The sequence below is a fragment of the Achroia grisella genome, unplaced genomic scaffold (assembly GCF_030625045.1).
Source record: "Achroia grisella isolate CSIRO2021 unplaced genomic scaffold, CSIRO_AGI_Agris_v1 utg257, whole genome shotgun sequence".
Taxonomy (NCBI): domain Eukaryota; kingdom Metazoa; phylum Arthropoda; class Insecta; order Lepidoptera; family Pyralidae; genus Achroia; species Achroia grisella.
In genome coordinates this window covers 1102457-1117041 of record NW_026712747.1, presented here as the reverse complement: position 1 = coordinate 1117041, position 14585 = coordinate 1102457, and the positions used below count along the sequence as shown (strand labels likewise).

Here is a 14585-nt window from a genome sequence, read left to right as displayed (position 1 = left end):
CACCGGTGGGCATGCGGTGTTTAACGTGTTAAGTAATCATTTTGTGAGTAATCGGCTTTGTCTGTCATATAGTCTTATATGCAGCATTCTTCACGAAGATATCGCAAAAATTGGCGTTATTTGTTGAATCCCCCTGTGTATAGTTGTTTTTTGTGGATGATAATGGAATGATGCACCCGCCTGCGCTAACGGTTTACGCTAACGGGGCACCAGTGGAGGATGATAAGATGAGCATGAGGTCAGGTCAGTTAGCCCATCGTGACAAATTCACCACGAATTTATCACGATGGTTTCCAGAGGGAACCGCGTGGAAGTCAACCTGACATGGAACATTTCTAGCAATGAGTCCACATTATTAACAATAAGTGTATAGTTGGAAGCAATATCCGCTATAGTTACTATGTAGGTATGCTGTAGTATTAACTCTTTTATACTATACTATAATACGTATTATGGGCTTAGTGTAAACAAATATACTACTATATTGCCCTTGTTAGCACATGGAAGATTATAGTTTATTGTTTTCGAAGTCTTATTTGCATAGCAATGCAGTTGATTTCTGTAAATATTGTTGTAACTTGGTATTTTACGTATATAAAGTGTGTTTTGCCACCACCAATGTACGCAGCAGGCTGTCATCCGTGTTTAAAGGCAGCACAGTGCACGGAACCTGTAGCAAATTCTTCCAAGGAGCCCATAATACAGTATTCTAGTTAAAGTTTTTTAAAAACAATAACTCACAAAATGATAGTCCTTACATTCCATTTTGTCATAGACAAAATAAAAAAGCAGCACCCAATCACTTAAATATTTGAAAAGTAACACGTTATCTCCGATAGATCCCACTTCCAATTCAAACTGGGATCGAAAATACGACGGCCTGAACCGTGGTCCGAACCCCTAGCGGTGCTTCAGACTAAAGTCGTATCCGTCAAGCTCGAGTTGGCCCTCGGCCACTCCATAAGCTTCCGCGAGTTTGGAGGGTCATCTGCACTCGTCCCCTATCGTCCGGTGAAGCTGCAAAGGCCAGCTGCGGCCAACAGCTTTAGAGGAGTCCGATAAAAAACCAAAACCACGATGTCAACAATATATCAGACACACTGTGGTAGATTCTCATTTACCACGTTGGACTCTAATTTATTTATTTGTACAAACTCGGCGAAATGTGGACATGTCTATTGTGGAGTTCACCACGACGTAGATAGTTGACAAAGTTTCAAACTACTCCATTTACAGTTTTCATTATATGCCAATGGCTGCCTTTTACCGCTACCGCTTTTGCACCGCTCGCCATCGTAAGGGAATGTATCCCCACATGCTGGAACATAATTTTAAGAGTCTGAAGATTAAAAAATTAGGAGGGATCATTTAATTAAGCAATCAGAGAATATGGTCTATGGATAAGACTTAAATTTTGAACACGAATGAAAACATAATGAATAAACATACATAAGAAGTGGCCTTTGGCCTCATCACTTGTTCAAATATGAAGAAGTTTAAACGTAGACTAGGCTGTACGGTCTAAGGATCTTTGCCTGTTCCATCACTGAAAAGGAGATCGATGAATATGGGAAAAAAAAATAAGCAATCAGATATAATTGTAATTTATTTTGAGTGACATTAAAAACCAAAAGTACATTCTTTTTTATATTATGGAATTTAGACTGGCCAGTAAGGTACCATGACTTTACCTACTCTATTAGATTGTACAAACTAATACCTAGATAGTCTCGAAATAGTGCGGTTAAAAGGAGCTTCCTTCAGCGTACACTTAGATTGTGGAATTAATTACCTACTGAGGTTTTTTCGGGAGACTACATCGTGGTGTTTTCAAGAAGGGTAGATATACTAACGTTTCTTAAAAGTCGGCAACGGGGCCGTGACACCCCTGGTACTCTTCTTATTTCAGGCGTCTATAGGCTACAATAACCATTTACCACTAGTAGCCTAATTAAAAAATTTGTTTTACTAGCTGTACCCACGACTTCGTCGCTTAGAATTTAACTTTATTTTTCTAAAATTAAAGTAGCCTAAGTTACTCCTTATTACATCAGCTACCTGCCAAAAAAAGTCCCATCAAAATTGGTCCAGTCATTTCAGACATTAGCCGGAACAAACAGATAGATAAAAATTGTGAAAAATGTTATTGATGTACTTGGTCGATGAAAAAACGACTTGTATAGTATAAATAGTTTATTTTGTTAATATAATATTACGAATGTACAATATAGTTTTTTTTTGACAATATAGTTTTTTTTGACGATATATTTTTCATCTTAAAGCGGTGATCGAGTGAGTAGTGATGTGCCAAAAAACTCCTCCTCACAACACTATTACAGAATGCCCAGACAACTCTCAGTTGTGATAGTCTTGGTCCTGGTAGTCCTTTATGATGTAAGTCAGATCGTTTTTGTGTCCATATATTTTACTTGGACGTCAACACTATCACGAATAAAGTGTAGTTTTAAATCGAATGTTTCGACTTCGATGTGATTATCGTTCTCACTCAACTTTAGTGCAGCTTGGTTGTCATTAAATATTACTACAGTTTGTTGCGAAATGCCCAAGTCTTCAAATAGTCTTTTTAAGTAGATTGCCTCTTTTGCAGCTTCAGACAATGAGACATATTCAGCTTCGGCTGTTGAAAGTGCTACACACTTTTGTTTTCTTGATGACCAACTAATACATGAGCCAGCATATTTAAAGCAATATCCAGAAAATGATTTTCTGTCCATTTTATCTGAGTCAGCATCTGCCAGTCCATATAAATTATTTGAGCATTTCTTTTCAAATCTTAAACCAATAGTTTTTGTACCTTTTAAATATCTGAGAATTCTTTTTGCGCATTTAAAATGTTCTTCATCATAGATATCATTGAATTGAGATAGATAACTTACGGATTGAATATCAGGTCTATAGCTACGGCGCAATACATCAGTGTACCAATCAAGTTTTGATACGGTAATTCTCGTTTTTTCTCTTTATTAGGTTTTAATGTCAAACCGGGTTCGATAGGTGTGACAGCAGCTTTACATTGTTCCATTTTGAATTTATTTAAAATAATATCTATGTATTTTTCTTGACATAATTTTATTGATGTAACTGATATCTAAATTAATCTATTTGGTTTACCTAAGTCTTTCAATTCAAATTTTGTGGCTAAAGATTGTGTTTAGCGTTTTTGAACATGAGTAAGCAATGAGTATGTCGTCTACATATATAGCAACTATGATTCACCCTCCTTTCGCTAGTATGTAAACGCATGGATCTGCTTGTGGAGAAAATGTAATGCTTTCAGTTCATTATCTAGTTTTATGAACCATTGTCTTCCAGATTGTTTTAACCCATATAGAGCTTTTTTAAGTAAACAAATCTTTTCATTATTATCAGATTTTAAATCTTCAAGCATTTTCTTAGCTTTATTGTATATATATCTATATATAAATTAAATATACACAAATTTTCATACTTATGTTTTCATCTAATTCGCCATTTAAATAAGCAGTAGTGAATCCATTTGATTAAGTTGTAATCCTTCTTGTACAGATAAACTTAGTACTGATCTAATTGAGCTTAATTTGGCAACTGGAGCAAATGTTTCATTATAGTCAATCCGGTCTTTGGAAAATGCTACAAGTCTTGCCTTTTTTATTTCTGTATCATTAGGACACATTTTCTTTTTTAATATCATTTTACAATGACTTTTGCGTCTTTTGCTTTTTTCATTAACGTACCATTTTTTACATGAGCTCTGATTTCAGCTTTTATGGCGTCACGCCAATCCTCATTTTTTTCTTCTTCACATAGGTATGTCATTTCATATATATTTTCATTGAGTTCTTGTACATATTCAGAACGTAATCATTATATCGCGATGGTAGTTTCGCCTAAATGTATGCATATTATCTTGATTAACTTGTGAAGTCATTGTCATCTGTTTCATTTCTTCATCACTTGTTGAGATCTCTATATTTGATTGTGTATGTTCATTAAATCTCTAATATTGGTGTGGAGCTGGTAGACGGTAAAACAGGTAAGTTTTTATTATTATTATTTATATTTTCCATTTCAATAATTATATTTTTATTTTCATTTTTATTTTCAGGTAGGAGTTTTTCTTCGTTATTGAAGATATCAAAGTCATCACTTGTTTCAATAGTACATAATATTTACTTCATTTTTATTTGGTATGTAAATTCTGTAGCCTCTTGAACTTTTACATCCAACAAATATAATTGCTTTCGGTGAGAACTTTCCACGTTTCTTTATCAGAACAAAAGCTTTTGTACCAAAAATGCGTAAATGATTTGCTGACGGTATACCCATCCATTTCATAAACGGTGTTTCTTGTTGTAAGGCTTTAGAAGGACTATTTATAAGATAGTTCGCTGTGAAAATAGCTTCTGCCCATAACGAATTAGGAACTTTTGATCCTATAATCATGCAACGGGCTTTATCGAGTAGAGATCTATTTTTTCTTTCGAGATTTTGTTGTGGCGTATATGGTGTCGGGCCTAGAGTCGTCTCACGATGCCATTATCTTTTAAGAATTGTTCAAAAAATATTCTGTTCCGTTATCGGATTGTAATGATTTGATCTTTTTATTCCAAAAGTTTTCTACTTTATTTTTATATTCTTTAAATATTTCTAATACTCATTTTTTTGTTTTAAAAATATATGTATCTAGTATAATCATCAATAAATGTCACAAAGTATCTGGAACCAGCCAATGATTCATTTTTAGGCCCACAAACATCCGAGTGTATTATTTGTTAGGTTCATTTGTTTTTATAGCTTCATGACTTTGGAATGGTAGCCTGGTCATTTCCTTTTATGCATGTTTCACACGGGTCTAGTTTCCCATTTGTCAATTGTATACCTCTTATCAAATTTTCTTTGTGTAAAACTTTCATATCATTTTCATTTAAGTGACCTAGTTTCTGGTGCCACATAGCATTCTTTTCATTTTTTATTGCATAAGCTGTGTTATTTTTGTCACATTTTACATAATATAATCCATTATATTTTTCAGCAGTAAGTAGTATATCACCTTCATTGTTTTTTATTAATGCCTTTTTCTTTGTAAATAATACAGAATTACCTTTATCAGTGATCTTACTAACGGATATTAAGTTTTCAGATATATCAGGTACATATAATGTGTCAGCGAGATTGCATTTATCACCATCTACCTTAATTGTTACTTTTCCTTTACCTTTTACGTTAGCGGTGTGAAAGTTAGATGCCAACTTTAGCAATCCAGTTTCTGATGATAGGTTTGTAAATTTTTCTTTTTGATAGGTAATGTGTGAATGTGCATCCAAATACCCAAGAATCTGTATCAATGTTTTCTTTACAAAGTAAAACATCATTTAATGTTTTTTCTGATTTTTTGTCTTTATTATAATTACTACTTTTATTATATTTATTGTACTTTTTCTTACTCCACAGCTTTCAGTGAATGGCCCTTTTTTTGTTACAGTTTTCACATTTTATTTGTTTTAGATTTTTATTATTTCTACTGTAAAATGCTCCATCATCTCTCTGGTTTGTTAACTTGTTTTCTAGATTCATCACTTTTAAGTCTTCCGAATGTATCCCTAGAATCTAGCAATTCTAAAGTTTTCATATGCACTAGGAAGGCTGTATAACATCATAATACTCAATAGTTCTGGATGTATTTTGACTTTATATAACTATGTCTAGGAATTATTCAAATGATCGCGAACAGAGTCCATTTTTTGTAAAACTAATTTTTTAGGAGGGTTGCTTTTCTAGCGGGACCTGAACTTTGATAAGATGATTTCAGTTTATCCCAAATCTCTTTTGATGTCTTACATGTTTTTATTTGTTTCAATTCTGATGGAGATATTAGTAATAATATTTCCGATTTTGATAATATTTTTGAAATGCTGCGATAGTTTGGGGACATGCATCTGTTTCTATTTAAACATTTTTCGGCTTTTATAAGCAAAAACCATGTATCATAATTGTTTTTATGTAATGGTTCGATTCTATACGTTGCCATTTTTTATATTATATGTTTCTATTTTTTCATAACTTTGTCGAATTTTCTTACCATACGCTCTGCTACCATTTGATGTTTTCGATGGAAAAACGACAATAAATAGTTTATTTTGTAATATAATATTACGAATGTACAATATAGTTTTTTTTTGACAATATAGTTTTTTTTGACGATATATTTTTCATCTTAAAGCGGCGATCGAATAATGTGCCAGTGTCACCAACAGTTATTTTGGTCTATGTACCGTATTTGTATTCATATGCATGTTGTAAAAAACTGTTATTTCAATATTACAAACAGACACTCCAATTTTATTTATATGTATAGACGTTTATACGGACGTCAGACAGATAAACCAGTTTAAAAAAAATCGCCACGACATTGTCGACTTGTCACTTTCAGTATAGAAGTGTCAAGAATATAATGTTTAAACTTCCTTCATTGTTCTGCTTAAAAACCCTATCCAGGAATATATCATTGGGTCGATATGAGAGGAACGTGTGCTGGCCGAGACCAGACTACGGGCCGATGGAGGTCCAAAGGTCTGAGCTATTGAACGGCATCAGGGTCGCCGCAGTGAAACCTCTAGGCTCCCAGATCGGTGCTTGCACTATTATGTACCAGGTGCTGTTATGATGTATTGTATAAATCAGATAGAATTGAATAACATTTCTAAAGAGAACCTGAGATGAACTTATAACGTATACCATAGATTCACCGTGCGGGTGCCAGCCATCGTGTGTCAGAGAGGGAAACTCCGAGCAGTTCCCGGGACTTGTTTAAGGGGCGCCTTATAAAAATATATACATATATAAATATACACAACATGTATAACAAATACCTGTAGGTCAAAATAAGGTCAGGAAGCACCGAATCACCGGCAGAATATGCCAAGATTAGTTCAAAACCCTTAATAACGTGCTACTCGAATCAATACTCCAATAGACCATTGCTATTTCGTAAAAACTATATGCATCATGACTAGAGATCTCACTGGACACTGTAAATTGAATAAACTCATGGCAAAATTAGGTCTCAGCTTAACAACTATCTGCAGGTTCTGCCAAATAGAAGAGGAAACGCCACTACACATCCTATATGGTTGTAGCCCACTTATGCATAAGCGAAATATCTCCTTTGGAAAGTATACACTATACCCTAAGGAGATAAAAACCATCGCTCCTAAGAATATCCTTCAATTCTTGACCGAGACGGGCCTAGGTGTCGAACTTTGAAAAAAGGCGAGTACGAGCGCTTCCAATAGCCCAAAACCCTCAATAAAAATATAGGTCAAAATTATATTTAAAGTCAAAAGTTTGAAGAAGTTATTTTTTCAGGCGGGAACTCGTTACGAGTGGGATGACCACATCGGTGCGGTCCACTTCATTCGCGTGGGAGCTTCCACATCAGGGTGCGGATACTCTTCTTTCTCCAAGATGCGGTATCTGCAGCAGAATGGCGCGACTATCACATGTTCCACTGATAGACAGAAAATCTCCTTCACTCTGCGTTGTCCGGTCACCAGCTATCCGGAACTGAAGCATTACTTGCTGGATACAGCCATACGAACAATAATAATAATAATAGTACTTTCTTTGTCTCTAATACAATTGCTTATTATTATCTAAATATATATAACTCAAAGGTGACTGACATAATGATCTATCAATCCTAAACCACTGGATGGAGGGGGCTAAAATTTGGCATGCAGGTAGATGTTATGACGTAGGCATAAGAAAGGATTTTGATTAATTCTACCCCCAAGGGGATAAAATAGGGGATGAAAGTTTGTATGAAACTTTGTCAATTTTAAAACGATCAGGCTGAGACTTTGCATGCATAAAGCTACTATGACATAGGCATCCCCTAAGAAAGGATTTTGATAAATTCCACCGCTAAGGGGATAAAATAGGGGTAGAAAGTTTTATTAAATCTTTTTAGATTTTCGACTGATTGAATTGAACGACGAATTGAACTGAAATTAAAGATTGGAGCTATTATGATGAAGACGTTCGCTCTCTAGGATTTTGATAAATTCAACGCCTGGTTATAAATGGTTATAATGAGAGATATAAAGCGATGATATCATGGATGTACTACAACCACATAGGATATGTGGCGTTTCCAAATCATTTTGGCTAAAAAAAAAATATAGTAGTGGACTGTTACTAAAACCATATGTTCCTCATTAATACTATGTTACTGTTTATTTTTCAAAGGTGTTGTTACAACCAATGGGAATTAGATGACCGCAAGCAACTGATACGAGAAGATTTGACGCGTGTTCATCCAGAACAGCGCGTAATAGATTTGGTCCAACGAGCTGCCTTCATCGGACCTTTATCCAACTCAGTGTTCTGTGAAGAAGAGAGAATTGATGGCATGACGGAGAACATGGTGAACTGCTTCGCCAAAACCCATTTTAGAAGCGACGCCTGTAGCATTGCCAGTATTGGAGTCCCATTTGAAGAGACGTTAAAATTGGCTGAGAAAATTGAATATAAAAGAGTAAGTTCTTTTGTTTACTATTTTAAACCATCAAAGTTTAATAAAATTTGCTATATATGTGAGGAAACGAGATAAGAAGACTATAATTGATTGCTCCTAGTTTGTAGGATATCAGAGGAGAAAGGCAAAATATTGTAGAATACCCACTATTCTATTCTATTGAGGTGTAGGAGCAAAAAATATTTTTATAAAAATAGAACTTAAAGTTATAGAGCATAAGGTCTATTATTATCAACTAAACTTAAAAGTTTGTGAAGTGCCTGTTCCTCAACCCAGCGAGCAGATAATCTGTTAAAATAATTTTTCTAATTAAGAATTGAATAGATCTTTAAATTGATTGAGTATAAGGACTAATTTTATCAAAAAAAGATTAGAAAAGTTTGTGAGGTTCCTGTTTATGAGATGAGAAAAACTTACAAGAAACTCAGCTCGTATTGTTTTCAAGTATGGTTGTCCATATCTACAATACTTAATACAGATTTATTTTTAACTAGCTATTCGCCCCGACTTTGCACGGTTGTTATCTATTAAAAAAACCGCTTCAAAATCCGTTGCGCAGTTTTTAAGATTTTAGCATACATAGGGACAGACAGCTGCAGCGACTTTATTTTATACTATGTATGACTATATATGATTAGATTATTTAATATTCATAATATCTTAACCATTACAGAAGTTCTCAACTCGGTGGAAATTGGTTACATTGACCTGCTGCTGTGGCTTACGGCCGATCTTGTTGTTTCAGGAGAAACCTCCACCGCGATGGGAATATATGGCATGCCATCGCAGCGGGTTCGAGCTGTACGATCTGGGACCTGGTAGCGACACCTGGATAGCTGTTGCAGTGCCTGGCTGCGGTACTTGCGATATAAAGTAGGTACCTATATTCTCTACAGCATAAGTGGTCGAGACTTATCGCACTTCTTCCGATGGTAACGGGTTCATATGTGGGATACATAAGAAAGACTTTCTGCATCTACTTTAGCTCTCCGATCGATTCTCCGTCCAATTTAAACGAGGATCGAAATTACGACGGCCTGAGCCGAAGCTCGAAACCCTAGCGGTGCCCTCAGACTAAAGTCGTATCCGTCAGACGGGAGTTGGCCTTCAGCCGCTCCATAAATCCTTCCTTTTGTTTGGAGTGCCATCTGCACTCGACCCCTATCATCCGATGAAGCTGTAAAGGCCAGCTGCGGCCAACAGTATTAGAGTAGTCCGAAAAGAAATTATAATATGATCGTTTGACGCCCTAGGTCAGGATAGACGAACCTTTATGCATCAACGTGCCATTTTTTCCAAAAAATGTTTAATGGGGTCATAGACGTGCCATCAAATAATTTTGACTGATTATTTGGAATATAATAATAATAAATACTATCAAAACTCTCTATGAAATAAAGTAAACAAAAGAGGTTCATTTTGGATTGTTTTCATTACACACATAAATTAAATTACTATAAAATTAGTGTGACTTCTGTTGCTGCAGGTTAGATGACAAATAATTTATATCAGGTTTGTACGATGTTACTTTTAGCAAAATGCATGCTGAACTGGATTCATCTGTCAAACGGTTACTAACCGAGTTATTAATGTTATTCATCTCTGAAAATAATGACTCGCACGCAAAGGTAGGTGAAAATATTGTTAAAATAGCATGAGCCAGCTTCTTCAAACAGTTGTATGATAGACGACGTGCCCAAAATATTGTGTCGCGTGCGGTCAATGGCACGCATGCCATTGTTTCGCCTACCCTGCTCCAGTAGGTCTTGTAGTTTAGCACACCGCCTTCCGAAATACGATTGTTTGTTCTGGTTTATTCCCATATTTTAGTAGCCTGTTGAAACATGCAATAGTGGCTGCTGCCTGTGGTACTGGCAACATGCAAGTCGGCCAGCACTCTCTCGACAGGACCCCGCAGCCTCCGCTCGGCACGATGGCCGGGGAAGATGTCCACACTGAGTATAAGGCATTCAATATTTCTTATAAGGAGACTGGATTATTTGGTAAGATTCGATACACAAATAAGAAGAAAGAATGTTTATTTAGTACTTTTACAATAGAAAAAACAAACAAAATAAATATACATGTAAGTTATATACCTGTACATGTATACTTAGAAACGAGAAACTTGCGTGTTGCACTTTTATAAATATTTTTTTTTAGCATTATATTTTTAAGATTTTGTGCCAATTCTTTTGTCCCTTTTAATCGAACTACATTCCTTATTTATGTATATGTTCTACGTGACCAGCGCCTCCAGATTCAACTAGTATTTATGTATATTTACATATGGTAACCCAATAAAATTATCACTATTCACAAAGCAACTCTCGTGTTTTTAGTTTTAAAAAAATATGTTCATAATCAGCTTAAATTTTTTTTTATAAAAAAAAAAACGCGCAACACGCCATTCTTGTGATTTGAGCTTTCCGAATCAGCAGTAGATTAAAAAAATAAGTATGACTTTACAAGTAAGTGTTTAAATTTAAGTAAATCTGAATTAATATTTGTATTCTGCTTTCAGGAATAGTAGCTAAAACTCGTGCCTCCACTGCATTCAAAGTGGCGCTTTCAGCTGCTGAATTTCTAGCAAATGTCGGTGATTTAGACGTCAATCAGATTCAAGTCGGGAAGCGAAGACTGAGTTAGTACATCACTCATTGTTTTTTAAAACTATTAGATAATAAAAATATTAAATTTCTCGCCCAACTTCATTTAAGTCGCATTCGCGCTAACAAAATGCTGGATGGGCGTCATTGAAGGAATATGAGGTTTAATTAATTAGGCTATTGTAGCAAATTCACCAGGAATTTATCATGATGGTTTTTAGGGGAACCGCGTGAAGGACAATCGGACGTGATGCATTGAGTGACATGAAGCAATGAGTTTATTAATCCATATTACTAACAATTCCTTCCCGTTTGTGTTTAGAGTTAAGCATGGCGATTAACGACGACAACTGCATCAACGTGACTGAGGGTATGGCGTTACAGCTCGCCAATAACATACAGATGGACAGCGCTAAAAGTGCGCTGTGCATGATTGAACTTCTGAGTCCTGATGAGATTTCGTGCACGGCCAAAGAACTGTCTTCTAAACGTAAGTTGTCATATATCGTATACCGGATCTTAATTTTTTTGGCAGGGAAAAAAATAAAAATATTCCGCCCACCCTCTAACACTCATCCCCATCCAGCCAACATTTTTGCAAGATATTATTAACGTAGAATCTGTCTTATTTGTATGGCTGATAATTATTGTGGGTTTTTTAATAGTTGTATCTTTATTTTCAAATGCATCATACACAATATAACACATACAATTTACTCGACGTCCGTCTGTCGGGGTGTTGTGTATTCAACTGGCAAATTCAAATTTGCCGCCCAGAGCTATTTATACTACTTTGTCGGTAGACCATTGTATAAAGTGGACTGGAGGTATAACCACAGATAAGATAATATTACATAGTTAAATATAAATTTCTAAATAGCTCTTGGTCGCTGGTTCAAATCCGGCTCGAAGGACCAAAGAATGTGGGGGGTTTGCGCCCACAGTTCACGGAACTGATATTAGTTGGTATATTGATTGATTTTGCTTATTAAACCGCCTTGGTTAAATGCTACTCGAACACTGACTTTTATTACTAAGGGAAATATAATGAGGTGAAATTGCATGTGTCGGCAATTGCGTATTGCACAGTTAGCAGGCATGTGCGGTTGTCCATACACCTCAATGCTACGTTTATATTCAGCCGCTTCCCCTGCCACTCACGCTGCCGGAAATATTGCCGGGTGACAACTGAGCGAGAAGGCTGAATGTAAAAACATGCAGCCATTCTCGCTGCCAGTCCTTTGACTCCCGCACGAAAAACCAACAATCGAGGGGGCGCCGGGCAGCGCGAGTGACAGCGCCAATGGCATGAAGTGTTTACACTCTCGCGCTGCTCACTTCCCTGCCCACTCGGGCTGATTGTAAACTTTCAGGTGGATGCATGTCTGTGGCAGTTGTTGGTGATATTGGAGCTGTTCCACACGATAGAGAGTTAATATGTCAGTAATTTTAACAATGTCAAGTTATTTAAAATAAAAATTCTTTGTTGATACCCATATTGTTTATTGAATGGACCTTATTATACTAGATAAGAAATCATTTATACATGTACAAATGTTTTATCTAATCTATCATTTTACACATACGCACTTTCACGCGCCAATACGCGTTCACGAAGGAAACAATGTGCTAAGAGAACGAGAAAGACTGCGCGCGCAGTGAGCCCATTCTACTATCGTGCGTGATTTAGCGCCTTTTTCATTTATTATCATTGTAAAATGGCGGACATGTGACTACGGAGCAAAGACAATTATAGAGTCATTGTTAGTTTAGAAACATTAAACTTATCTGTGGAAAATAATATCAATGGTATAAAAAATTAAATTTTATTTAATACCTTTCGATTTCCCCACTTAAAAAAACTTGAAAATGATTAATAGAACAACACAAATAGTAAGATTCAAAAGAGAACAAAAAGAAAGTGATTTAATATGATTCTTATGCACAAATGCGAGACAGAGTGAACAAAAAAAAAAAGTTAAATGCAATCCTAGAAATCCTCATGATTGCGCGCGCTGTTTTTCCCGCGTTAAATCGCATGTGAAAGAAAGTGTCGTGTAAAGGTAGCTAATTACGAAATTATACATTTTTAAACTCCAATATAAGACTGGTTTACTGTCTTAGTGCATAGGACTATTGTATTATTAGTAGAAACATAGAAATTACTATTTTCCTGATGTATTCTCTAATGCACTGTCCTATCTACTAAACCGTACATCGGACTACAGTATTTTAGTCTAGTAGCAACTAATTTAGAAGTAGTACTATTCTACTACTACATTTGCTTAGAAATATCGAAACAGATATATTATTCAAATAAACTTAATATAAGCACTTTTGAATAGTCATATATTTTTTTATTTAACAGTTCATTCGTAAATCAGACTTACGACAAGAACGAGCGAGAATCTGTGTTGCTCTTTTAAATAAATGTTGTTGAGCATTATTTAACATTTTGTGTGAATACAAACTGCCAAATAGTATTAATCAAAGTAAATAATATAAACCACATCAGACTCTGGTCACTACACGCTACTTGACTAAAATACTAGCGCAATTCTAACAAGGACTATGATAATGTAAATCATATATATCTTTACATAGTATAAAACGAGCTCACGCCGCTGTTTGTTCGCTTAGATCTTTTACATTGCGCAACGGATTTTAACTCACTTTTTAGCAATAGATAGTGATTCAAGAGGAAGTTTATATGTATAATATCTGAGTGAAAATTCTGAAAGAAAATATAAATCTGCAGTATTCAAATATTGTTGATACAATAAATAAATACTTAATCAGTCTCATTATTTAAATAAAATATTTGTTATATCTATAATTGAAATATATATTTTTCAGAGAATCTATTCGCTACATTTCTATTCTAAAGTAATATAACTTTGGATATATAATTTTAATATTATTTAATACAATTTCAATTCCATATTTTAACATTACCATTGTGTTTATTAAAACCAATATATATATAAGTATAATAATATAAATCATCATCATTGCCTTCACTTTATACCATTTGTTGTCGGTGCAGTATCCACTGTTCCCTATCGGCCGTCATATCTGAGCATACTCCTCTTTTATACATATCATCTTTCACACCATCCATCCTTTAGTGTAATATATGTGTTGTATAATATATCTATAAAGTATATTGTATAATAACACATAATAGTTTGACAAAATGTTTAAAAGAATTAGTATTATTGGTACTAATCCATGCTTTTATAGAACTTAACTTAACTCATAATATTTATATCTTAATTTATCGGATCTCTATCTTCTTATTTGTTAATTATTAGGTTTGATAAATTATTATAAATTGTTTAAAGACTCAACGTCTTTATGTTATGAATCACAATTACTCTAGATTTCTGGAACTTTATATTGTCTACAATTTTTGGTTCATCCTATAGTTGCCTTTAGTA

General features: G+C 34.9%; 1 protein-coding gene across 1 annotated transcript; it reads left to right on the top strand.

Annotated features, from left to right (window-relative positions):
• Positions 1-6415: 6415 nt before the first annotated feature.
• LOC131842860 (cytochrome b-c1 complex subunit 2, mitochondrial-like) lies at positions 6416-12965 on the top strand. Its single transcript, XM_059191426.1, has 8 exons — positions 6416-6652; positions 7366-7589; positions 8242-8536; positions 9282-9409; positions 10367-10539; positions 11061-11180; positions 11468-11635; positions 12519-12965. The coding sequence occupies exons 1-8, from the start codon at positions 6452-6454 to the stop codon at positions 12590-12592; spliced, it is 1383 nt and encodes a 460-aa protein (XP_059047409.1). The 5' UTR covers positions 6416-6451; the 3' UTR covers positions 12593-12965.
• Positions 12966-14585: the final 1620 nt, after the last annotated feature.

Bases quoted from the DNA above. Each gene is read 5' to 3' on its own strand.
- LOC131842860 (XM_059191426.1), top strand. From the start codon at position 6,452: ATGTTTAAACTTCCTTCATTGTTCTGCTTAAAAACCCTATCCAGGAAT. The intron at 7,590-8,241 runs CATACGAACAAT...ACTGTTTATTTT, and splicing joins CATTACTTGCTGGATACAGC to TCAAAGGTGTTGTTACAACC. The intron at 10,540-11,060 runs GTAAGATTCGAT...TTCTGCTTTCAG, and splicing joins TAAGGAGACTGGATTATTTG to GAATAGTAGCTAAAACTCGT.